A 27,962-nucleotide genomic window follows, 5' to 3' on the forward strand; every position below is an offset into this window, starting at 1 on the left:
TATACGACATCCACCTGTTCCCCTCAATCCACTGCACTCACTATGTCCTCAAAGAACTCCAGTAAGTTTGTCAAAGAGGACCTACCCTTTCCGAATCCATGATGTGTCTGTCTAATGGAACGACTCCTTTCTAAATGTTTCGCTATTTCTTCCTTAACAACAGCTTCAAGCATTTTCCTGACTACAGATGTTAAGCTAACTGACCTACAGTTGTCTGCCTTTTGCCTACATACTTTTTTAAAAATGTTGTGACATTTGCTGTCTTCCAATCTGCCAGGACCTGCCCAGAGTCTAGAGAGTTTTGATCAAACTGATAAAAATTTTGAGTTTTTGGTGCTCAAAGACTGTGTCCCTCAGCTATGTGGAGTACTTCGCCATGTATTCAACCTGAGCCTGAGGCTCCGGAGGGTTCCTGTATTGTGGAAGACGTCCTGCCTCGTCCCTGTGCCGAAGACGCCGCGTCCCAGCGGCCTCAATGACTACAGACCGGTGGCATTGACCTCCCACATCATGAAGACCCTGGAGAGACTTGTTCTGGAGCTGCTCTGGCCTATGGTCAGGCCACACCTAGATCCTCTCTAGTTCGCCTACCAGCCCCGACTAGGAGTTGAGGATGCCATCGTCTTCCTGCTGAACCACGTCTACGCCCACCTGGACAAGCCAGCGAGCACTGTGAGGGTCATGTTTTTTGACTTCTCCAGTGCGTTCAACACCATCCGCCCTGCTCTGCTGGGGGAGAAGCTGACAGCGATGCAGGTGGATGCTTCCCTGGTATCATGGATTCTTGATTACCTGACTGACAGACCACAGTACGTGTGCTTGCAACACTGTGTGTCTGACAGAGTGATCAGCAGCACTGGGGCTCCACAGGGGACTGTCTTGTCTCCCTTTTTCTTCACCATTTACACCTTGGACTTCAACTACTGCACGGAGTCTCATCATCTTCAGAAGTTTTCGGATGACTCTGCCATAGTTGGATGCATCAGCAAGGGAGATGAGGCTGAGTACAGGGCTACGGTAGGTAACTTTGTCACATGGCGTGAGCAGAATTATCTGCAGCTTAATGTGAAAAAGACTAAGGAGCTGGTAGTAGACCTGAGGAGAGCTAAGGTACCGGTGACCCCTGTTTCCATCCAGTGGGGTCAGTGTGGACATGATGGAGGATTACAAATACCTGGGGATACGAATTGACAATAAACTGGACTGGTCAAAGAACACTGAGGCTGTCTACAAGAAGGGTCAGAGTCGTCTCTATTTCCTGAGGTGACTGAGGTCCTTTAATATCTGCCGGATGATGCTGAAGATGTTCTACGAGTCTGTGGTGGCCAGTGCTATCATGTTTGCTGTTGTGTGTTGGGCCAGCAGGCTGAGGGTAACAGACACCAACAGAATCAACAAACTCATTCGTAAGGCCAGAGATGTTGTGGGGATGGAACTGGACTCTCTGACGGTGGTGTCTGAAAAGAGAATGCTGTCTAAGTTGCATGCCATCTTGGTCAATGTCTCCCATCCACTACATAATGTACTGGGTGGGCACAGGAGTACATTCAGCCAGAGACTCATTCCACCAAGATGCAGCACAGAGAGTCATAGGAAGTCATTCCTGCCTGTAGCCATCAAACTTTACAACTCCTCCCTTGGAGGGTCAGACATCCTGAGCCAATAGGCTGGTCCTGGACTTAATTCATAATTTACTGGCATAATTTACATATTACTATTTAACTATTTATGGTTCTATTACCTCCCCCAGAAGATGACCTAATGATCCAGGAATCTGAAGCCCTGCCCCCTACACCAGTCTCTCAGCCACACATTAATACGCCTGATCATGTTATTCTTGCGCTCGTTAGCACGTGGCACAGGCAGCAAACTTGTCATTACTACCCTGGAGGCCCTGCCTTTCAGCCTCCTAACGAACTCCCTGAATTCTCTCTTCAGGACCTCCTCCCTTTTTTTACCTATGTCATTGGTATCAACAAGTACCAAGACTTTTGGCTGTTCACCCTCTCCCTACAGAATACTCCGCCCCCGATCCGAGACATCCCATACCCTGGCGACACACCATGTGGGTATCTCTATCAGGCTGACAGAACCTCCTGTCTGTTCCCCTCACTATGGAATCCCCAATGACTACCACATTCCTCATTTTCTTCTCGCCCTTCTGCACCACAGAACCAGGATCAGTCCAGAAACCCGATCGGCGTGGTCATCCTCTGTCAGGCCACACCCCCCACCAACAGCATCTGAAACAAGATAACAATTACTGAGGGAGATGGCCACAGGGTGCTCTCTACTGTCTGAGCTCTTCCCATCCCTTCCCTGACAGTCACTCACTTATCTAACTCCTGAAGCCTTGGGGTGACTAACTCCTTGTAGCTCCTATCGATCTCCTGCTCACTTTCCCCAATAAGCAGTAGGTCATCAAGCCGCTGCTCCAGATCCCTAACACGGTCTCTCAGGAGCTGCATCTTAGTGCACCTAGCGCAGGGGTGGCCATCAGGGAGACTGGAAGATTCCCAGGGTTCCCACATCTGACACCCAGAGCAAAGTACTAACCCTACAGACATGTTCTTCATTCCTCTAAAAAATGGAAAGAAAAAAGCAACTTATTCTGACTTCTATCCCCTTCCTTTCCAGTCCTGATGAAAGGTCTCAGCTCAAAACGTTGGCTGTTTATTCCCCTCCACTCCACGGATGCTGCCTGACTTGTTGAGTTCCTCCAGAAAATCTGTGTGTGTTGCTTATCAGCAAGCTTCTATTGTGTAAAAATATTTGAAATTGTCTGAATTCCAGGAACTAGAACAATGGGGAAGTAAAGTTAGCTTATTGTGAGTATTACAGATTAGTCCTGCAGTACCAGTTGGCCTGTTACATTTTACTCTGCTTAAACAGCCGAGCGCTGTGCTAGGTCATTCCAGAGGAAATATGCTGACTGGACTGAAAAGCAAGTCAAACTAGATAACGATGGCAGAGTTTCCTTTCTGTGAACCAAGTCTTTGCTTCAGATGATCTGATGGTGTCATTGTCAAATTGCTGATTTTTTAAAACTTCCAGATTATTTGAATAACTGAATTTTAATATTCTCGTTGCTCTGAAGGCATTTGAGCTGCAAGCCATTACTCTACAGTTTGAATTACTAGCCCAGTTTTCCTTCAGCAGAGAGGGCTGGAAAGCAGGGTCTCCTTACCTGGGGAACACAAGGAATGTATCAGGGTTTTGGTCAAGACTGCCTAACCTTCAAAACTTTTCAGCCCCTTCTCCACATATCTGAGGAGCAATGTATCTGAAGTGCGATGCAGATGGCCCATGAGATTTGCCAGCTGCCTCACACAGCACCTGCCTGTGCCAGGTACCCGTGCGCTTTGTCAATGGACATGACTATTATTATGGTTCTGAACTCCTTAGGATTTTTCCAGGCAGCAACTGATCCATGCCACATTATGCATTTAGCAGCTCAAAGCCATATTTGTGACGTAAAGGAATTTACTAAGATCAGGAAGGAGATAATTCTGCCCCCCACCCTTCCGAGCTGCTTAACAGAAATGAAAATGTCAGTGAATGGCAAACGGGCATGTTTAAACAATCAGAATTGTGCAATACTGAAGAAGCTGCAGGATGTCAGAGAAATGAAATATTACATAATTTGACTTTATGTCTTTAAGAGACCATAAGATACAGCAGATGGGGGCCATTCACCCCATCAAGTCTGCTCTGCATTTCAGTCGTGGCATTTTTTTTCAACAGCAGTCTCCTGCCGTCTCCCTGTAGTCTCCAACCCCCGAAGCAGTGTGCAATCTCTGAGCAAGCACTGACTGTGTGCAGCTGCTTGTGGATGGGCTTGATTTATGTGTTTACCTACCCTGCACCAGTTAACATCTTCTGACACCGGGATCGGTTCCTAGGTCCATTGCTCCTAGCACCAGCCTTCCTGGTAGACCTCCCAACTCCCACGTCACCTATATTTCAGGCTGAGAACCTTCATCAGGATGGGAAAGGAAGGGGGAAGAAGCCAGAATAGGAAGGTTGGGGTGGTGAGGAGTACAAGCTGGCAGGTGATAGGTGAAGCAAGGTGAGCGAGGAAAAGAGGTGGGTGAGGGAGGGGAGATGAAGTGAGAAGCTGGGAGGTGAGAGGTGGAAGAGGAAAAGGGATGAAGAAGAAGGAATCCGATAGGAAAGGAGAGTTTACCAGTGGAGAAAGGGGAGGAGGAGGAGAGTCACCAGAGTGAGATGGGGTAAGAGGGGAGACAGAATGGAGAATAGAAAAAGAAAGGGGAGGGAAGAAATTATCAGTGCTCACACCTGAAATAACTTTCTATACCTGGGCTCAAAGGCAAAAGGAGCATACATAAATTCCTTATACATCCTGAACAGAGAGAATGCGACCTCCACGCTTCACCATCTTACTGTACAGTTTTCGAAATGAGCAGACTTCCATCCCAGTGGGTCTAGTTGCAGCAATTTTATTCAACCACCAAGCTCAGAAAGTTCTCATTTCCCAGGTGCAGTTGAGGTATAAACCCCACCATAACAGATACTAACTTTATGAGCTGCTAACCAATATCCCAGCAGTGGAGACACAAGAGACTGCAGATGTTAAACTTTGGAACAAAAGCAGCTGCTGGATGAACTCAGCACTAGTGGAGGGAAATGGAAAGTTGAAGTTCTGGGTCGAGGCAGGTCCAGGTGAAGGGGCTTGACCCGGACTGTCAATTGTCTATTTCCCACCACAGATGCTGCCTCACCCACCGAGTTCCTCCAGCCATTTGTTGTTGACCTGATTGTTTGCCTGTGACCTGATGTCATTAAGCTGGACAAGATGCAGGAAAGACTGACGAGGATGTTACTGGGCTGAAGGACTTAGGTTATATAGAGTTATAACTAGAGGATGGATGGTCTAGGACAATGCCTCTGCTTTCTGAGGAGACTGAAGAGAGCCGGACTTTGCACATCCATACTCACGTCCTTCTACAGATGCACGGTAGAGAACATCCTAACAAGCTGCATCACTGCGTGGTACGGAAATTGCATTGCAAAGGACAGGAAGCGTCTTCAAGGAGTAGTCAAAACTGCCCAACATATCACCAGCACAGCCCACCCGTTGTCAAGGACATGCATAAAGAAACGTGCCTGAAAAGGGATCCCACCCACTCTGCTCATGTGGTTTGTCCCATTCCCATCAGGGAGGAGGCTACATCCACACCAGGACCACCGGACTCAAAACCAAATACTTTCCCAAAGTATTAAGACAGATCAACACCTCCACCCACTAACCCGCCCCTTCACAAACCCCACCACCACTACTTTATTATTTCCTCTCGACCACCTTACATACAGACACTCCTGTGTCTAGTGTCACGTTTTCGACATACAAGTAATGAATTTATATAAGCTATTGTATGTATTTGTATTTATTGTGTCTTTTAAGATTATTGTGTACTTTATTTTACTTTGTTGTTTTTCTGTATGTATTGTATCAGATCCAGAGTAGCAAATATTTCATTCTTTATTACACTTGTGTACTGGAAATGACATGAAACAACCTTGAATCTTGACATTTTTACCTGGAGCACAGGAGGCTGGGGGTGACCTTATTGAGTTTTATGAAATTCTGAGGGACATTGATAATGTAAACAGATCTCCCCCCACCCCGGAATAAGGGAGTGTAAAACTAGAAGGGATAGGTTTAAGGTGAGAGGAGAAACGTTTAAGGGAACCTGAGTGGGAACCTTTTCTCACAGAGGGTGGTGGATATAGGGAATGAGCTGCCAGAGGAAGGAGAGGAGATGGATATAATTACAATGTTTAAAACACAGATGGATTCATGGATAGGGCTGATTTAGAGTAATATGGGCCAAATAGGGCTAGTTCCAGTAAGCAATGGCCGGTATGGGCCATTTGGGCCGAACAGCCTGTCTGCGTGCTCTATGACTCTACGACCTGCTCCCATGGGGCAGGAGGAGAAATGTGATACATGACAGTGCAGAAAAGCAACTATCCTTTCAGCTCTCAAAAGAAAACAGTTTATTAGTTCATCTTTCAGTCGTCTGGCAGATGGTCGGAGATGAAGGTCAGGAGGTGGCCCAGCTTCAGAGTAATTATCTCTAATGCAGGCTGAGCATTAACCTCACTGCATGACTGCACCTGATCGGTAACTGAGCTCTCCTGTAACAGCGTGCTGACAGAAGCCAGCTCTGACCTTGGCACAGCAGGACAAATGGTTCACTATCGCACACCGAGATGGTTCCTCACCCGTGCCTGCTCGCCGCGAAGGACGGGGACCTAGAAACGCTGAAGAGCCTGGACGCCAGTGGCCGACTGAATGGGAACATCGAGGATCACCTGGGCGCCTCCCCGGTCCATCACGCAGCCAGGGCCGGCCAGCTGGACTGCTTAAAATTCCTCATCACCCAGGCGAAGTTGTCAGCGAACAAGAGGGCCAAAAATGGAGCAACTCCCACCCACGACGCTGCTGCCACCGGAAACTTAAAGGCGCTGCAGTGGCTGACCAGTGCTGGCGGCTGTGACATTCAGGTAGGTGAAAGTCAGCGATGCTACACTAATTACAGGTTCTTACTGCACAGCGATGTGGGAGTCTCACCTTGGCTGATGTCACAGAAAGTAAGGAGGCAAAGCAACACTTGGTAGTTTATCACGGCAACAAAACATGATCAATTGTCGGAGCTAAGACGACCGTGTTCCGAGCTGTAAACTGAAGTCAGAAGCTCTAAAATACTGAGAATAAAATAATAAAATGTACTGAGTAATCCAGGAAGAAAACATATATAATGGGAGTTATACAGGGACTGTACATTTTCATACAGAAAGAAAACATGAACTTTATACATTTCTTAAATATAATTAAAAAATTGTATTTCTTTAACGCCTAATGTTTACAGAGCCAGTACACTGATTGGGACTATATAGTGTCACCCTGTAGTATGCAGGAAATCAAATATTAATGCTAGATTACATACATGAGTTGTACAGGCACAGTAGAAATATACATGAGGTAAATATGCACATTGCAAGCAGACTTGTAAGGGACTAAACGACATTCGGTTGGTACACAGGGAAGATGAAATATATGCAGGCTGCACAAAGAAGCTGTTTATGTTTATGCAGTATAACATTTTAGGAGCTACTGTATACAATGACAAATTGCATGCATGGATCATGCAGGAGTTTAACAGGAACCATACCAGTGATGTCCATGACCTGTGTTTTGAATATATGTTCTTTAGAATATCTGAGAATAGGTATTGACTTTTAAATAAAAAGCACAAAGGAAAATGAAACGGGCCATTTCTTTGAGTTATGTGCAAAAGTGCTGTAAAGGAATAGGGAACGAGCACATGAGGGAAAGGACACATCGGCACACGTCCTATAGTTCTGAGTAGCAATAACACACTCTGAGACAGTAGCTCATTGGGTCTTTTTGTGTTAGATACCAGTCAAGTGTTCAAGTCAATGCTCGACATGTTAGAAAGTATCATTTGGATTATGTCAGAAATTATTAAAGGAAGGAAGCATTTGGGACCTATTAAGGATCAAGAGTATGGCCGGTGCTGCTTATAATATTCCTAAACAGAATTCATCAACATACACAGAATATTGGGGGGACAGCGGGCCTGCAGCTTCTGTGGAGGAAAATGAACAGTCATCGTATTGGGCTGAGAGCTGGGGAGGAGATGGAGAATGAGCTGCTGGATCACAGAGGATTGGCTTCTGTCAGCACGCTGTTACAGGAGAGCTCAGTTACCGATCAGGTGCAGTCATGCAGTGAGGTTAATGCTCACAGGCGGAGGGAAGGGAATAATGTAAGAATCTGGGCTGTGGTAGGTTGGGAAGGCAAAGGGCTGATGAAGAAGGAAGCTGATAGGGAAGGACAATAGACTGTGGAATGAAGGAAAGAGGCAGGGAAGCAGAGGGAGGACAGTGAAGCTGATGGACAGGTTCTGAGGGATGGAGATGAGAAAGAGGAGGTATAATGGGGCCATAGAGTTAAGGGAAAAGGGTGGTGGAGTGGTTGTCAGAAGTTAGAGAAATTGATGTTCCTGCCATCAGGTTGTCAGGACAGCAAATGGCAGAGAAAAAATATAGATGTGTATAAAGACTGAGGAGATAGGCTTGTGGGTGATAATTGTTAAAGTCAAGTGAAATGTTATGAAATTGGAAACAGTATCCCAGGAGAGGAATGTAGGGGTACTGGTAAATTAGTCAGTGAAGCCATCAGCACTATGTGTGCAGGAGTTTTGCAAAAGCATTGTCCAGGTCTACCCAAAGTACTGTACCCTGCTCTGGCTATTATTATACAAGAGATGTCCCGAGGCTTTGGAAAGGATATAGCAAAGGACAAATCAGGTATTAGCACTGAGTCATGAAGAGAAGATACAAACAATGGAAATATTTACACTAAAGAGCAGAGTCTTTGATAATTCAAGACTTATGAATTGAATTGACTTTATTACTTACATCCTTCGTATACATGAGGAGTAAAAATATTTACGTTACGTCTCCGTCTAAATGTGCAATGTGCAATTATAAGTAATTTATAATAAATATTATGTACAACAGGATAGACAATATAACAGAAACACAGTTGTGTCACCATGAATTAAGCAGTCTGAAGGCCTGGTGGAAGAAGCTGTCCCGGAGCCTGTTTGTCCTGGCTTTTATGCTGCAATACCACTTCCCGGATGTTAGCAGCTGGAACAGTTTGTGGTTGGGGTAACTCAGGTCTCCAATGATCCTTCGGGCCCTTTTTACACAGCTCTGTTTGTAAATGTCCTGAATCATGGGATGTTCACAACTACAGATGCGCTGGGCTGTCCGCACCACTCTCTACAGAGTCCTGTGACTGAGGGAAGTACAGTTCCCATACCAGGCAGTGATGCAGCCAGTCAGGATGCTCTCAATTGTGCCCCTGTAGAAAGTTCTTAGAATTTGGGGGAGCCATGCTAAACTTCTTCAACCGTCTGAGGTGAAAGAGGTGCTGTTATGCCTTTTTCACCACACAGCCGGCATTAACAGGCCATGTGAGATTCTTGGTGATGTTTATGCTGAAGAACTTAAAGCTGTTCACCCTCTCAACCAAGATCCATTGATGTCTATAGAGGTTAGCCTGTCTCCATTCCTCCTGTAATCCACAACCAGCTCCTTTGTTTTTGCGATATTGAGAGAGAGGTTGTTTTCTTGACACCACTGTGTCAGAAAGATGACTTCTTCCATGTAGGCCACCTCGTTATTGTCTGAGATAAGACCAATCAATGTAGTGTTGTCAGCAAATTTAATTAGCTGATTGGAGCTGTGGGAGGTGATACAGTCATGGGTATACAGAGAGTAAAGGAGGGAGCTTAGTACACAGCCCTGAGGGGCACCTGTGTTGAGGGTCAGAGGGGCAGAGGTGAGGGAGCCCACTCTTACAACCTGCTGGCGAACTGACAGGAAGTCCAGGATCCAACTGCACAAGGCAGGGTGAAGGCTGAGGTCTCTGAGCTTCTTGTTGAGCTTGGAGGGAATTATGGTGTTGAATACTGAACTGTAGTCCAAGAACAGCATTCTCACATAAGCATCCCACTTCTCTAGGTGTGTAAGGACAGTGTGTAGAGCTGTGGCTATTGCATCATCTGTTGATCAGTTGTGTCGGTAGGAGAATTGTAGGGGGTTCAGTGTGGGTGGTAGCAAGCTGCAGATGTAGTCCTTGACCAGCCTGTCAAAGCATTTGCTTATTATTGAGGTGAGTGTGATAGGATGCCAGTCGTTCAGATGTGTTACATTGGTCTTTTTAGGTACAGGGACAATGGTGGATGTTTTGAAGCAGGAGGGCACGCTACACTGGGAGAGGGAGAGATTCAAAATGTCTCTAAACACACCTGCCAGTTGTGCCGTGCACACTCTGAGTACTCGCCCTGGGATGCCGTCCGGTCCCACAGCCTTGCAACTGTCCACCTGTTGGAAACACCCGTGTACTTCAGCCTCAGAGATAACCAAGTTGCCATTCGCATCATCTGCAGGTCTCCTCAGGGGCTCAGTATTGGTGGCATCGGATCAGGCATGAAAAAGAGAGACATTGATGTTGGAAACTCCATTGTGTTTAGCTTTGAAGTCTCCAATGGTGTGCAGACCTTGCCATAAGCTGTGTGTGTTGTTGGTGGAAAGCTGAGTCTGAATCTTGTCCCTGTATTGTTGTTTCACCGCCTTAAAGCTAATGACCGTGGTTTCAGAGCTCTAGTAACCCCGGTTTGATCCTGCAGTTGGGTATTGTCTGTATGGATCTTACTTGTTCTCCTTATGACCACATAAGTTTTATCCAGGTGTTACAGCATCCCAAATATATCTGGGTTACTCCGTCAATTTTCAACTGTAACTTGGTCCAAGTGTATAGGTGTGTGGTAGAATGTGAGGGGATTTGATGGAACTCTGGAGAGAATAAAATGAGATGAGTACAGGTTTGGTGTAAGGGTGACTGTTGGTCATCGTGCACCAGGTGGGCCAAAAGTGTGTATGACTTAGATTTCCTTCAGTGTCAGTGAATCAAGTTCCAACACCACTGATGCCATGTCTATCAACAGATTCTAACGAGTGCTCAGTATTGGGCAGAAATATATTTTTCTTGTCAATGATACATATACCCTGGGAATAAAATTATAAAACCATATTCAACAACTTTACAGCACTGCTTTAAGCTAGGAAATGTTTTGAAAATTGTTTGAACTGAGTATATCTCAGTCACTGTTTACAAATTATTTTTATTATTATTTTATTATTGACATACATCGTGGAATAGGTCCTTCTGGCCCTCCGAGCCACGACGCCCAGACTTAACCCTAGCCTAATCACGGGACAATTTACAATGACCAATTAACCTGCCAACCGATGCGTCCTTGGAGCGTGGGAGGGAACTGGGGCACCCGGGAAAACGTCCAAACTCCCCACAGGCAGCTGTGGGAATTGAACTCTCGTTGCTGGAACCGTAAAGCGTTGTGCTAACCACTACGCCACCCTGCCACCCCACATTGAAGGTTATGGCACAGAACGAGAGCATTCGGCCCATCATATTCATTCTCAGCGAAAGTATGCATAATAATCTTGAGCAGTAATATGTTGCATTACATGACCTGTCATTTCATGACTCAGTGCTCTTATCTTATTTGTCCTTTGCCATATCCTTTTCAATGCCCCAGCACCTTTCTTATATAATTATAACCACAGCAGTGCACAATACTTCAGGCAGGCCTGGACAATGCTTAGTGAAAAACTCCTACATGAACATCCCACCCCAGCTACCTACTTCCCCCCTTCCCCCCAACCTGGCTTCATCTATGACCCACCAGCTCATCCTCCACCACCTCCCCCTACCCTCAGCCCAAAACATTGACTGTTCATTTTCCTCCACAGAAGCTGCCTGACCCACTGAGTTCCTCCAGTATTCTGTGTATGTTGGTGAATTCTATTCGGAAATATTATAAGGAACATGTTAGATCCCAAATGCTGCCTTCCTCTGATAATTTCTGACATAATCCATTTACACCTTCTAACATGTCAAGCATTGTCTCAGGAACTTCACCAGTATCTGATACAAAGGAGACCCAGTGAGCTACTCTCTCCACAGGATATGTTATTGCTACTTAGAATGATAGGACATTTGTGGATGTGTGCTTTCCCTCATGCAGGACGTAGGAAACTGGGTGACAGTCAGGAAGGGGAATGGGGCAAAGGGCCAGTATAAAGTGCCTCCGTGGCCATCCCCTTCAACAACAGGATGCTGTTGGGGGTGATGACATAACAGAGGAAAATCCCAGCGGTCAGGTCTCTGGCACTGAATCTGACTCTGCAACTCAGAAGGAAAGGGGGAAGAAGAGGCAAGCTGGGGAGACAGGGGATTTGTTAGTTAGGGGAACAGAAAGGAGGTTCCGTGGGTGAGATTGAGATTCCCAAATGGTATTTTGCTCCCAGTCGCCAGAGTTTGGGACATTTCAGATTGGGTCCTTAACATTCTTAAGTGGGAGAATGAACCGCCAGAGGCCCTGGTCCGTCTATGTACCAATGACACGGGTAGGAAGTGTGACAATGTTCTGCAAAGTGAGTTAGGTGCTAAGTTAAAGGGTAGGACCTCCAGAATTGTGATCTCAGGATTGTTTCCTGTGCCACGTGCTAGTGAGGCCAGAAATAGGAAGATTATTAAATTTAATATGTAGCTAAGGAGTTGGCGTAGGAGAGAGGGCATAAGATTTTTGGATCATTGGTCTCTCTTCCAGGGAAGCTGGGACCTGTACGGAAGGGATAGTTTGCACCTGAACTGGAGGGGGATCATAGCAGGTATGTTTGTTACTGCTGCACGGTGGGGTTTAAACTAGAATTGTAGGGAGATGGGAACCAGAGTGCTAGCATAGATAGTGGAGAGGTTGTGGAGGCAGATGTAGGTATGACTTTTGACAAAGTTACTTATACTTACTTTACTTTATTGTCGCCAAATAATTGATACTGGAGCGTACAATCATCACAGCGATATTTGATTCTGCGCTTCGCACTCCCTGGAGTACAAGTCGATAGTAAATATAATGACAATTTAAATTACAAATCATAAATAGAAAATAGAAAAGGGAAAGTAAGGTAGTGCAAAAAACCGAGAGGCAGGTCCGGATATTTGGAGGGTACGGCCCAGATCCGGGTCAGGATCCGTTCAGCAGTCTTATCACAGTTGGAAAGAAGCTGTTCCCAAATCTGACCGTACGAGTCTTCAATCTCCTGAGCCTTCTCCTGGAGGGAAGAGGGACGAAAAGTGTGTTGGCTGGGTGGGTCATGTCCTTGATTATCCTGGCAGCACTGCTCCAACAGCGTGCAGTGTAAAGTGAGTCCAAGGATGGAAGATTGGTTTGTGTGATGTGCTGGAGTTAGGAGTCAAAAGGTTGAGCTTGGTGCAACTAGTGTCCCGAGCTGCATATATTTCAATACAGGAAGTATCGCAGGAAGACAGAAGAGCTTAGGGCATGGATCAACACCTGGAATCATGACATTGTAGCCATTAGTGAGACTTGGTTGCAGGAGGGGCAGGACTGGCAGCTCAATATTCTGGGGTGCTATTGTTTTAGACACGACAGAGTGGGATGGATTAAAGTGGGAGGAGTGATGTTACCAGTTAGGGAAATGTCATGGCAGTGCTTCATCAGGACAAACTGGAGAACTCATCTAGTGGGCTGTTATGCGTGGAAGTGAGAAATCAGAAAGGTATGACCTAATAAGAGGGCTGTTTGACAGACCACCTAACAGTCCGAGGGATTTGGTGGAACAAATTTGCAGAGAGATTACAGACTGTTACAAGAAACATAAGGCTATTTAGTAGGCAATTTTAACTTTGCACACATTAACTGGGACTTCCATACTGTAAAAGGACTAGATGGGTGGAATTTGTCAAACGTGTTCAGGGAAGTTTCCTTAATCAGTGCTTAGAAATCCCAATGAGAGAGTGTGCGATACTTAGTCTACTATTAAAGAATGAGACAGGGCAGGTGACAGAAGTTTGTATGGGTGAACACTTTGCATCTAGTGATCACAATGCCTTTAGTTTCATAGTAAATATGGAAAAAGGCAGGTCTAGCAGGTCTGTGGATTAAGATTCTAAATTGGAAAAAGGCCAATTTTGATGGTATCAGAAAGGATCTGTCAAGTGTGGATTGGGACAGGCTGTTTTCTGGCAAAAGTGTATTTGGTGAGTGGGAGGCCTTCGAAAGAGTCCAAAGCTTGTATGTGCCTGTCAGAATAAAGGGTGAAGATAACAAGTGTAGGGAACCTTGGTTTTCAAGAGATATTGAGGCCTTGGTCAAGAAAAAAGAGGAGGTGCAGAGCAGCTTTAGGTAGGTAGGAACAAATGAAGTGCTTATGGAGTGTAAGAAATGCAAGAGAACACTTGAGAAAGACATCAAGAAGGCTAAAAGAAGGCGTGAGGTTGCCCTAGAAGACAGGGTGAAGGAGAATGCTAAGGATTCTACAGATATTTCAAGAACAAAAGGCTTGCAAGGAAGAAAATTGGTCTTCTAGAAGATCAGAATGGTAATCCACGTGAGAAGCCAATAGATGGGGGAGATCTTAAATATGTTTTTACACCTGTATTTACTCAGGAGATGGATACAGAGTTCTCAGAAGTGAGGCAAAGCAGCATCAACTTCATGGAACCTTTACAGATTACAGAGGAGGAGATGTTTGCTGTCCTGAGGCAAATTAGGGATGGATTAATCCCCAAGGCCTGCTAAAGTGTTCCTTGAATCCTGCAGGAGGCAAGTGTAGAAACTGCCAGGGCTCCTGCAGAGATAATTAAGTTGTCTTTACTGACAGTTGTGGTACCAGAGGACTGAAAGATAGCCAATGTTGTTCCACTGTTCACAAAGGTTCTAAAAATAAACCAGGAAATTATAGGCTGTTGGGCCTGACATCAGTAGTGGGAAAGTTACTGGTAGGTATTCTGAGGGTCTGGATATACAAGTATTTGGACATAGACTGATTAAAGGGAGTCAACATGGCTTTGTGCATGGTGCCATGTCTAACCAATCTTATTGAGTTTTTGTGGAAGTTACCAGGAAAGTTGATGAAGGCAAGGCAGTGGATGTTAACTACATGGATTTTAGCAAGGCATTTGACCAGGTCCCGCATGGGAGGTTGGTCAAGAAGGTTGAGCCGCTTGGCGTGCAAGATGAGGCAGTAAATTGGACTAAACATTGGCTTTGTTGGAGAAACCAGAGAGTGGTGGTAGATGTTTCGCTCTCTGACTGGAAACCTGTGACCAGAGGAGTGCAGCAGGGATTGTTGATTGTCATCTATATTAATGATCTGGATGATAATGTGGTTAAATGGATCAGCAAGTTTGTGGACGACATCATGAATAGGGATGCAGTGGACAGTGGGGAAGGACCAACCAGAATGGGTGTTACACAGAGAACGGTAAGACACTGAGGAGTTTGGAATAACAAAGGAATCTGGGAATACAGGTCCATAATTCATTGAAAGTGGCATCACAGCTAGAAAGGGTAGAAGATTGAGAGGAGATTTGATAGCGATATACAAAATTATGAGGGGTATTGATAGGAAAAATGCAAGCAGGGCTTTTCCACTGGGACTACAATCAGAGGCCATGGGTTAAGGGTGAAAGATGAAAAGTTTAAGGGGAAGGTGAAGGGAAACTTCATTCAGAGGTTCATGAGAGTGTAGAACTAGCTTCCAGTAGAAGTGGTGCCGGCGAGCTTGACTTCAAAGTTTAAGAGAAGTTTGGATTGGTACATGGAAAGCAGGGATATGGCCTCGGTGCAGGCCGTTGGAAGTAGACAGTTTAAATGGTTCAGCACAGACTAGATGGACTGAAGGGCCTGTTTCTGTTCTGTACTTTTCTAAGACTCTATGATTTTTTTAAACACTGGTGAGATCACTCTGCTACAGAGAGGGAGAACGGTGCTCAGGTTTTCTGCACTGTGGATGTGGACTTGGACTTGCACTGTGGCCTTATTTCAGTCTTGTTGTTTTTTGTATTCTGTGTTTTTCACCTGATCTTTCCTGTTTTTTTGTGTGGGCAGCTGGTGGGGGTGGTGGTGTTCGATGTGCCTGTTCTGTTTTTGTTTGCTTTTTTGTACTGGGAGGAGGGATTAGGGGGCTGATGATCATGCTGCCTTTCTTGGATTCATGGCTATCTGAAAAAGAAGAACTTCAGAGTTGTATATTTTGATAATAACTGAACCTTTGAACCTCTACATGCTAGTTTGTTGTTCCTTTGCAACACTTTTGCACAGAACTTAAAAAGACCGGCTCCCTTCTTTTCCCCTTATGCTTTTTATTTTCAAATTCCTGTCGCATTTCCTTTCTTAATATTCCGTAGATTATACCTATTCCTGGACGTTTTAAAGAACATATATCCAAAACACAGGTCATGGATATCACTGGTATATCATGTATGATTCCTGTTAAACTGCACAATCCATACATACAATTTGTCATTGTGTACAGTAGCTCCTAAAATGCTATTGGTTGGGATTGAAGTTGACCAAACCTATTCTATGAGAACTCTGAAGAGCTAGCAGACACGAGATTTACCTGCAAACATGTGAACAGTCGTTTTATTTGTTCAACTATGTCCTTTTTTTCTGCAAAAGATCTACAGCAAAATATTTCATGTTTAGGACCGGGATGACCATGGTGCAAATGTTCTGCACCTAGCGGCTCGGTTTAGCCGATCGGAAGTGGTGCGGTGGCTGCTGCAGGCAGGGTGCGATCCAATGCTGGAGACGGACAGCGGGGCAGTGCCAGCACACTATGCAGCTGCTAAGGGAGACTTTGCAAGCTTGAAAATGCTTATCACACAGGCCCCAAGGTAAGTGTCACGCAGAGGTGACAAATAAGTTAAAAAAATATTGATAAACTATATCTGGCAGATTTTAAAAGGGAATGAAAACATGTTTGATTCACAATCTATCCTGAACTTGTGAACATCCCTGAGATTTAGATATATAGAAAAAAAACACCAGGGCTTCTGCAGCTGATTACTAATTGTCCAGTGAGGGACAACTGCTTTCCAAAATGGATATTAAAAATCCCTTAGAACTGTCTCACCAAAGAATGGAGGTTAATAGAATGTTGACTGAAAATTATTCCGCAACCAACATGACTGAAATAGATGACCCCATTGCTGCTTGTGGAGCTGGCTGCCTTGTGTTCCATATCACCATCACAGCTTTGTTTTACTTTGCTGTGGATCAAGAGGAGCTGGTGCACGTATTAGACAGGTATCCAGGAGGCTTTTGGCAAGCAACTGTAGCAGGGGGAGACAAAATAGTTCATAGCATATGAAATAATAAATTGGTGTAAATAGAAGTTTTCAGGGTTAACAGGGAAGAGAGAATGGGCATAAATAGGCAGACACGAGGAAATCTGCAGATGCTGGAAATTCAAGCAACACACTCAAAAAATGTAACTCCTTGCCTGCGCTCCGCTCTCTGGGCTCCCCTTCCCCCTTCTCTCTCTCCCTAGGCTTCCCATCCCATGATCCTCTCCCTTCTCCAGTCTGGTATCCCTTTTGCCAATCAACTTTCCAGCTTTTAGATCTGATGCACTATCAATTACTCCAAAAGACTGGAAGTAGAGTAAATACTGAAAGGCTTTTATTAACAGTAAATGGACCAACGTCCAAGCTGAGTATCTGTCCTGGACTGAGGGAGGAGCAGTGACACAATCGCCTTTATTCAGGGGTCTGTGGGAGAAGCCACAGGAGCAGTCAGCAGAGGGGCGTGTCCAGACAGGTAACAGTTACAACAATATATACATAGTTCACCACAAGATCCACCCCTCCCCTCCTGTCTTCTCCTATCATTTTGGATCTTCCCCTCCCCCTCCCACTTTCAAATCTCTTACCATCTCCTCTTTCTGTTAGTCCTGACGAAGGGTCCCGGCCCGAAACGTTGACTGTACCTCTTCCTATAGATGCTGCCTGGCCTGCTGCGTTCACCAACATTTTTTGTGTGTGAGGCATAAATAGGTTCTTCCCTGGTTTGCAAAATGGAACAAAGGATTGCTGCTGGCACCTCAACTTCGTGAAGATGGCATAAGTGACTTAGATGAAGTGACTGAGTTGCTAAATGTGCTGGTAAAGCAGTAAATAAGGTAAGTTTGAAGAGGCCTGAAGGAAGTAACAGATGGATATAGATAAATGAGTGAGCAAAGACCAGGCACATGGACTATAATGTGGGAAAATGTGGAATTGTCCATTTTGGCAGGCAAAATAATCTATGTCATGTAAGTGATGAGAGAACGCCAAGCTGTGGGATGAGATGCAAAAGCTTGAGAGGACGTACCACAGGACTCAAGAACAGCTTGTATCCTGCTGCTGTCAGGCTGTTGAACAGACCCCTAGCATGCTAAAAGGTGAATTCTTCAACTCTGATTTCCAAGTTCGCCTCATTGTGACTCTCGGAGTTTACTTGCCTACCCATGTTGCACTTTTTCTGTGACTGTAACACTCTATACTGCATTCTGCTCTCCTTTTCACTACCGCTTTGGACAAGTACGGAATCATCTGTCCAGTTTGCATTCAGCCGAAGGCTTTTTACTGTATCTCTATAAGTGAAGATAATAAACCATTATCAATAAACCAATACCAAATGAAAAAGGCTAGCACACAGGCTCTGTGAGTAGTTAGAAATGCTAGATAAAAAGTTATTGTATATTGCTAGAGAATGGGCGGCAAAAGCAGGGAGGTTTGCTTCTGTTATATGGGCCATGGCTGAAATCACATCTCAAAAATCAGTCTCCTTACTTAAGAGAGGATGTAAACTTCAATCAACTTCACTTGCCCCATCATTGAAATGTTCCCACAGCCTATGGACTTTCTTTCAAGGACACTTCACCTCATGTCCTTGACACTTACTGCTCATTTATTTATATTAATGTTCCTTTCTTTTAGTATTTGCACAGTTTGTTGCCTTTTGCACAGTGGTTGAATGCCAAAGTTGATGCAGTCTTTCATTGATTCAGTTATGGTTTTTATTCTACAATGGATTTACTGACTATGCTTACAAGCAATTGAATCTCGGGGTTGTATATGATGACATAAATGTACTTTGATAATAAATTTACCTTGAACTTAGAACTTCAAATGTGTTGGATGCAATCAAAGGAGGTTTACAAGATTGATACCTGGAATGGATGGGTTGTCATAAGAAGAACCAGCTTAGTGAATCTAGGAGTTTAGAAAGTGAGAGAGGACCTGATTTAAATACATTAAATCCTGATGGACTTCGGCAGGACGAAGGTAGAGAGGATGTTTCCTCTTGTGGTGGTAAATGAAGAGCTTGTTTTAGATGGAGGTGAGGCAGTTTTTTCTCTGAGGATTGTGAATGTTTGGAACTGTCTCTCTCAAAGGGCAAAGGATGCAGAATCTTTGAATATTTTAAGGCCAAGGTAGGTTCTTGCTATGTGAGGGGCTGTGGAAAACCTGTAGAATGGCTTGAGACATTCTGAGGTCATACTCAAAACATAGGATCAATAGTTTTTTTCATTGTGATTTACATGGAGCAAGGTTCTTCTTTTCTAAATCAGGACCTCCTATCAGGGAGCATCATGGGAGAACCTTTGGCAGAAAGACAGCTATGGTTCAAGAAGACAGCTCACCACACCTTACTAAGGAGAATTAACACTGGGCAAAAATCCTGCTGATAGTGATGCCCAAATTCTAAAAGAATAAAGGTGAGCAACACGCTCAAAATGCTGGAGGAACTCAGCAGGCCAGGCAGCATCTATGGAAAAGAGTAAACAGTCAACGTTTTACCAGGAAGGGTCTTGGCCCGAAACGTCGACTGTTTACTCTTTTCCAAAGATGCTGCCTGGCCTGCTGAGTTCCTCCAGTATTTTGTGTGGGTTGCTTGGATTTCCGTCATCTGCAGGTTTTCTCTTGTCTGAGAATAAAGGTGTGGCTTAGTTGCTGAACTTTGATTTGACTTGCAGCTTGTAGAGAATTATTCGGAGATTGCAGACTCAATTACAGCTATGGTCTCTTGCTCAGCTCTTTCGGGCACCAGCACACTCACTTTGGTTCAGATCATTTGGGGACTGACAGCCAAGAAAATTGAATCGGCCGCACGGAAGCTATGACTGGACTGCACAGCAAAAATATCCTTTCCAAAGAAGCCTACGTGGCCCGAAGTAGTTACAGTCCAAGTAACAGCCTTGCATATGCCAGCAATTTGGTTAAGATTGCCAGAACATCCTCTCTTGCCTTGAGATACTGCCTTTATTCCATCAATGGTATTGAAAACAGATTGTCCGGTTTATTATCACATTGCTTTTTGTGAAAGTTTGCACCATGCAGCTAGATTGTTTTATTTCCCACTTCACAGTTGGCTTTTTTACACTTCACATTGTTGGCTTTAAAGCTCTTTGGCACAGCGTGAGTTAGTGAAAATTGCTACAAAACTGGAGGTCTTTCTCAAACCAAGTAGCAGATTTCATTATAGTCTCACCATAAATAAAATCCAAAGGTACTAACTTTGGTAAGGCAAAGTGAAGTGCCCTCTGTTTGAAGCCTGAACTCTGATAGCCACAGAATCATTCGGTTAACACAAGCAAGAGAAAATGTACAGATGCTGGAACTCAAAACAACACACACAGGATGCGGGAGGAATTCAGCAGGCCAGGCAGCATCAATGGAAAAAGAATACACCTGATGTTTCGGACTGAAACCCTTCAACAGGACTGGAAGAAAGAGATGAAAAGTCAGAGTAAGAAGTGTAGCAGGTGACAGGTGAAAATGGGAGAAGGGGAAGAGTGAAATAAAGAGCTGGGAGGTCGATTTGTGAAGGAAGTAATGGGCTGGAGATGGGGAATCTGATAGGAGGGGACAGAAGGCCAAGGAAGAAAGGGAAGGGGGAGAAGAACCAAAGGGGGAGAATGGGTAGGTCCATGAAGAAGAAAGGGGCTTTCCTTCCTTCACCATCAACACTGCCCTCACCAGCTTCTCTTCCACTTCACACACATCTGCCTTCACTCTATCCACTCACCACCCCATCAGGGATAGGGTTTCTCTTGTCCTCACCTACCACCCCACCGGCCTCCACATCCATCACATAATTCTCTGCCATCTTCAATGGGATCCCACCACCAAGCACATCTTCTCCTCCTCCCCACTTTCTGCTTTCCGCAACTCCCTTGTCCATTCTTCCCTCCCCACAGATCTCCCTCCTGGTACTTAACCTTGCAAGCAGAACAAGTGCTATAATAGCCCCTACACCTCCTCCCTCACTACCATTCAGGACCCCGAACAATCCTTCCAGGTGAGACGACACTTTTCATGTGAGTCTGTTAGGGTCATCTCATAGTCATAGTCATAGTCATAGTCATACTTTATTGATCCTGGGGGAAATTGGTTTTCATTACAGTTGCACCATAAATAATAAATAGTAATAAAACCATAAATAGTTAAATGGTAATATGTAAATTATGCCAGTAAATTATGAAATAAGTCCAGGACCAACCTATTGGCTCAGGGTGTCTGACCTCCAAGGGAGGAGTTGTAAAGTTTGATGGCCACAGGCAGGAATGACTTCCTATGATGCTCTGTGTTGCATCTACTATATCTGGTGCTCCTGGTGTGGCCTCCTGTGTATTGGTGAGACCCAATGTAGATTGGGAGACTGCTTCACCAAGCACCTACACTCCATTCACCAGAAAAACAGGATCTCCCAGTGGCCACCCACTTCAATTCCACTTCCCATTCCCATTCCAACATGTCAGTCTATGGCTTCCCCTACTGTAAAAATGAAGCCACACACAGGTTGGAGGAGCAACACCTTATATTCCATCTGGGTAGCCTCAGACCTGATGGCATGAACATTGAGTTCTCAAATTTCCGGTAATTGCCCCCCTCCTTCACCATTCCCCATTACAATTTCCCTCTCTCACCTTATCTCCTTACCTGCCCATCACCTCCCTCTGGTGCTCCTTCTCCCTTTTCCTTCCTTCCATGGCCTTCTGTCCTCTCCTATCAGATACCCCTTCTCTTTCACCAATTGACTTCCCAGCTCATTACTTCACCTCTCCCCCTCTCCTGGTTTCACCTATCACCTACTACCTCGTACTTCTTCCTCCCCTCTCCCATCTTCTTAGTCTGATTTATCATTTCTTTTTTCCAGTCCTGATGAAGGGTCTTGAATGTTGAATGTTTACTCATTTTCACAGTTGCTGCCTGGCCTGTTTAGTTCCTCCAGCATTTTGTGTTTGTTGTATTCAGTTAGTGTCCTTACCTGCTATTGTGCTGTGCAGCCTGACACCTGTTTAGTTAATTGGCTATGCACAGAACATCTGTGGCCTTTCAAAGAGCTAATCCTCACTCTTGAGTGCAGTCTATTTAGGAATTAATCAATGCTTCATAGCTAATGCAGTATTTTCCCTTACAACACTCACTGATGTCTCCCAGTTCTTTTTCACCTCTTCCCTGGGTGACTGCCTGCCAACAGTTTACGATGGCGTTGTTTTCAAGACACAGAAACATCATTCTCTCCTCAACTATTGAGCAGCAACCATTCAAACTACTTTGAAATGCTCTTTTGGTAAACACTGCAATGTTGCCAGAGTTCTTACAGAGTTAGTGAGCCAACATTTTCTTAAACCTTTTAGCAGCCCTCACCTCTGGGTGCCGTGCAGTTTTTTTTTTGGAAGTTGGAGGATCTCAACAGGTCCGAAACGTCAGCTGTTTATTCATTTCCATAGATGCTGCCTGACCTGCTGAGTATACCAGCATTTTGTTTGAGTGTTAATTTCCAGCATTTGCAGAATCTCTTGTGGGTATGATTTGTTGGAAGCTGTTGAAGGTTTCTCAGTGGGTTGCTTCTGGCATTTGTTCTGCCCGTCTTCCCCCTTCCATTTCAGTCCCGAAGAAATGTCTCGGCCCAAAATGTTGACTGTCTATTCCTGTCCACAGATGATGCCTGACCTGCTGAGATTCTCCAGCATTTTGTGTGTGTTGCTTTGGATTTCCAGCATCTGCAGACTTTCTTGTGCTTATCATTGCGATGAACTTGACAGGATGAGCATTAAGGAGAGCGAGGCCCTTTATCAGGCACTGGGCTGGATCATTCAATAAAAGTTCCCATTATTGCCCAACATACAGTAGGAAATCCCTGAGGTGTTTGTTTTAGCTTTGCTGCAGAGTCCATTTAATATAGATTATCCTGCTGCCAACATCAGCCACATCACTTACCCAACAATTGCTGTGCATGTTAGCTCCTATCCTAATGAGTATAAGTAAGCTATTTAACAACAATGAATACTAGAGCTGGGTTTGTCCAGTCCGAACCCAGTGCCACGTGCTTACATACAGGTGGCATGGTAATGTAGTGGTTAGCACAAGGATTTACACTGCTACTGATCTGGGTTCAATTCCTGCTGCGGTCTGTAAGGAGTTTGTACATTCTGCCTGTGACCACATAGGTTTCCTCTGGGTGCTCCGGTTTCCTCCCACAGGTGGGTTATTGTAAATTGTCCGGCGATTAGGCTCGGATTAAATCGGGGATTGTTGGGCAGCGCGGCTCCATGGGCTGGAACAGCCCATTCATGCTGTATCTCAATAAAAAACATAAATAAATAAACTCCACCACCCAAAAGCTTCTCCTTTTCTCCCTGGAGTCTTCAATTGTCATAGTGACCAGAGTGGTAAGCTAAGCATTTTTTTTAACTAGTAATTCTGGTTGAAGTGAAACTCTGAACCAGATCCAGCTTTTGTCCAGTTTAATAAATCTGAAGCACTAGAAAACCAGCAGAGGCTGGAAGTTAGAGCAACACACACTGGAGACTGGAGGTTAACAAACAGTCAACATTTCGGGTCAAGACCATTGTTCATCAGCACTGGGAAATAAGAAGAGAAGTCAGAGTAAGAATGTGGAGGGGGGGAGGAAGAAGTACAATGCGGTAGTTGGTAGGTGAAACCAGGAGAGGTGAAGCGCTGGGAAGTCGATTGAGGAAAGAGGTAAAGGGTTGGAGGAGGAGGAATCTGACAGGAGAGGACAGAAGATCATGGGAGAGAGGGAAGGAGGAGGAGAACCAGAGGGAAGTGATGGGGGGGGGTAAGGTGATAGGAGAGAGAGGGAAACAGGAATGGGGAATGGTGAAGGGGGAGTCAATTATTGGAAGTTCAGGAAATCCATGTTCATGCCATGATGTTGGAGGTAGAATTGAAATGGGTGGCTGCTGGGAGATCCTGCTTTTTCTGGCAGATGGAGTGTAGGTACTTGACAAAGTGGTCTCCCACTCTAAATCAAGTCTCACCAATATACAGAAGACCACACCGGGAGCATCAGATACAGTAGATAACCCTAACAAACTTAGTGGTGAAGTGTTGCCTCACCTGGAAGTGATATTTAGGGCCCTGAATAGTAGTGAGGGAGAAGGTGTAGGGGCAATGTTCCGCTTGCAAGGATAAGTGTCAGAAGGGAGATCAGTGAGGAAGGATGAGTGGAGAAGGGAGTCGTGTAGGGAGCGATCATTATGGAAAGCGGAAAGAGGGGTGAGGGAAAGAGGTGCTTGGTGGATAAGGGATGTCATGTAAGGAGCGATCATTATGGAAAGCAGAAAGAGGGGTGTGGGAAAAAGGTGGTTGGTGGTGGGATCCCGTTGGAGATGGCGGAAGTTATGGAGAATTATGTGCTGGACACAAAGGCTGGTGGAGTGGGAGGTGAGGACAAGAGGAATCCTATCCCTGGTGTGGTGGCAGGAGGATGGGGTAAGGGCAGACGTGTGTGAAACGGAAGAGATGTGGGTGAGGCAGCGTTGATGGCAGAGGAAGGAAGGCCCCTTTCTTTGATGAAGGAGGATATCTCATTACTGAGGTTTGGATTAGTACAGAGACAGTAGAGAGCAGGGCATTCGGAAGATTGGAATTGGAGGGAGAGGGCAGTAGAGTTGAGACGGTTGAAGTCTCATTGGCAATGATCAATAAAAAGATCCAGAGCAAGCAGACCAGAACAGGGTGTTCAGGGAGAAGAGGAGGGTTGAAGATGGGAGAAGGGGTCATCAGTACGGGGTAGAGAGTCCTTGCCAAAGAAGTAGGCATGGAGATGAAGGCAGCAGATGAAAATCTCAGCGTCGTGGCGGGTACGGAACTCACTGAGGTGCGGACACAGGAGGACAAAGGTGAGGCCCTAACTGAGGACAGAATGTTCTTCCTCAGAAAGGGGAAGGTCAAAGGGAAGTGTGAAGACCCGGCATAGATAAGAGCTAGGATCAGAGAGCGGAAGAGAGTTGGTAGTGTCTGAGGAAAGGGGAGGATTAGGGTGTTCAGGGAAAGTGGGGTAGGAGAAATATGGTGTCTCCGAAGACCCAGGAGCTAGTGGTGGGATGTGAGGGACTTCACAGAAAATTAGAAACATGAGAAAATCTCCCAGTACCAAAAATCCAAGGCAACACACACAAAATGTTGGAGGAACTCAGTAGGTCAGGCAGCATCTATGGTAATTAATAAACAGTCGATGTTTTGGGCTGTGATCCTTCTTCAGGACTGGAAAAAACAGATCAGAAGTCAGAGTAAGAAGGTAGGAGGAGGGGAGGAAGAAGTGAAAGGTGGTAGGTGATAGGGAACTCTGATGTTATCTCCACTTCCACTAGTTCATGCTTCAGAGCAGCCTTTAGATTGCAGCTGAGGTGTAGCAATCTCTCTGCATTGTTGCAATTTCTGGCACTCCTCAGGGCATTGTGAGTTTTGCAGACTATAATTAAAAACTATCAAAGTCAAGGAGAAAATTGTGCATGTTTTGCCCGTGTTGGTTCCTTGAAGGACCTTTTTAAGTTAAACCTCCTTCCCTGCTCTTTCCCCTCAGTGCTACAAATTTTACATCTACAATGATTTATCCAACTGCCCATTAAAAGTTACTGCTGAACCTTCTTCAAAACGAAGATTTTCAGATTATAACCATTTGCTATAATCTAGTTTTATATCCCCTCTGGTTCTTTCACGTGCACGTTGCACCTTCCGTTTACTGACCCCTGCTTTTAGAAGTGGTTTCTCCCAATCTACAATATTGAAGCAGTCCATCATTTCACACACTTTCTTCAAATCTTACCAAACTTATCAGACCTAAGGGCAGGCAATCTTGCTTTTCTTGACTTTCTACATAGGTGAAGTTTTTATACCTCAGGTAGTCACCATTCTAAAATATCTCCTGTGTATCCTTCCTGGAGCTGATATAGACATATAGATCATTACCGGGACACTAAATAATTCCTTCCCTGATATTCCAGGATGATTCTGGGAATGAAAGGAAAATCATACAAGGAACATTTGATAGCTCTGGGTCTGTTTTCACTGGAATTTAGAAGGATGAGGGGGAGCTCATGAAAACCTTTCTAATGTTGAGAGGCCTAGACCGAATAGATGTGGAAAGGATGTTTCCCATGGTGGACGAGAGGGCACAGCCTCAGGATAGAGGGGGACAGAGATGCGGAGGAACTTCCTTAACCAGAGGGTGGTGAATTTGTGGAATTTGTTACCACATGCAGCTGTGGAGGTCAGGTCATTGAGTGTATTTAAGGCAGAGATTGATAGATTCTTGATTGGACACGGCATCAAAGGTTATAGGGAGAAGGCCGAGAAATGGGGCTGAGGAAGGGAAAAAAGGATCAGCCATGATTGAATGGTGGAGCAGACTCGATGGGCCAAATAACCTAATTCTGCTCCTATGTCTTATAGTCTTATGGTCTTATATTAAATAGTATCCTTGTTTCTCAAATACGAGAAAATCAGCAGGTGTTGAAAACCTAAAGCAACACACACAAAACGCTGGAGCACCAATGGAAAAGAATAAACAGTTGATGTTTCAGGCCGTGACCCTTCATCAGGAGTGGAAAGAAAAATAAGAAGTATACTTGGTGTATATCTTCGAACTCCCTGGAGTTAGTAAATTATTGTCACTTATACTGAAGTACAGTGAAAAAATGTCAAAGTTCAAAGTAGATTTATTATTGAAGTATCTATACATTATACAAGCTTGAGATTCATCTCCTTACAGGCAGCCACAAAACAAAGAAACCCAAAAGAACCTATTTTAAAAAAAAGACCAACAAACATCCAATGTGCAGAGAGAGAGAAAAAAACAAATCGTGCAAACAATAAAAGTAAGCAAATAGCAATTAGAATGAGAGTGAGTCCACAGACATGAAGCACAGAGCAGGCCACAGCCTCAGCCTCAGTTTAGCGCTGAGCCAAGTAAACGTCACGGGCCCAGACAGGAAGCCTAGAGCAGCTGGAGCCTCAGCCTCAGCTCAGCGGAGAGCCGAGTAAACATTACGGAGCAGAACCGGACTAACCCTTGCCTCTGGTCCCAACACCTTCCCTTTTTAATCCATCTGACCGAGCGTTTAAATCATCCAAACATCGGGTTGTTCCTCTCAGAAGGACCTGGGCCCTATGGCATCGATATGCTCTGGGCCTGGACCCTGCCATCACGTTTTGGCCCATACCCGACCTTTCCAAAACGGCCTGGCCCTTAGGATGATCAAACCGCACTCTTGGTTTAGGTAGACGAACCTTGAATCTGCTTCTCCTCCACTCTGCTTGCCCTGATTTTGCCTTGAATATGCTTCGACCTCGCCTTGACACAGCCTTGCACTCATATGCTTTGACCCTTGACTTGACCTTGCACTCACACGTTTTGACCCTCGACTCAACCATGCCTTCGCTTGCCTCTCCATTGTTTGTGGCAATCATTTACCTTGAATTTTTTACAGAAAAAGTTTTATTAGTAAAGTATTGAGTTGAGTTCTTTGTTTTGTTTGCCGCCAGTAAGTAGATCAATTCATTACAACAGTGCATTGAGACGGGACAAGGTAAAGCAATAACAAAATCAGAATCGGAGTCAGAATCAGATTTACCACCACCAGCATATATTGTGGAATTTATTAACTTTAGGGCAGCAGTACATCGAAATACATGAGAAATAAATATAGAGAACAAAACTGAGTTACATTAAGTATTCTATGTCTACTAAGTAGTTAAGTTAAAATATGTAGTGCAAAAATAACAGAAATAAAAACGTAGTGAGGTAGTGTTCATGGGTTCAATGTCCATTCAGAAATTGGATGGAAGGGGGAAGAAGCTGTTCCTTAATTGCTAAGTGTGTGCCTTCAGGCTTCTTTCTTTTTCAATATTTTTATTGATTTCTACATAGAAGAATACAGAGTCCAGGAGAATACATGTTATAAAACAAAAGAAAAAATATAATAATACCAGATACAGTATATTGAATCACATTAACAAACTCCTTACTCTATATTCATATAGATTAGATTAATTCGTATATTAGAATATAAACAATCTTATTAAAAAAAAGATCTATACCCACTACCAAAGTCGAAGCTGTTTGGGAAAAAAGAAAAAAAAACCTTGTCAGATAATAAAATATGCTATTAACCAACTTCTGTATTTTAACGAGAAGTCAAAGATTATG

The 27,962-nt window shown here is 44.6% G+C and overlaps 1 protein-coding gene across 1 annotated transcript in view; it reads left to right on the plus strand.

Moving 5' to 3' along the window:
- Positions 1-6,237: 6,237 nt before the first annotated feature.
- The window catches only part of espnla (espin like a), a 110,927-nt gene continuing 89,202 nt past the window's right edge, over positions 6,238-27,962 (plus strand). Inside the window, exons 1-2 of the mRNA XM_072256970.1 lie at positions 6,238-6,531; positions 16,161-16,351. Coding sequence (XP_072113071.1) covers positions 6,238-6,531; positions 16,161-16,351 — 485 coding nt within the window. The remainder of the gene's footprint in view (positions 6,532-16,160; positions 16,352-27,962) is intronic.

This window comes from Mobula birostris, chromosome 4 (assembly GCF_030028105.1).
Source record: "Mobula birostris isolate sMobBir1 chromosome 4, sMobBir1.hap1, whole genome shotgun sequence".
NCBI lineage: Eukaryota > Metazoa > Chordata > Chondrichthyes > Myliobatiformes > Myliobatidae > Mobula > Mobula birostris.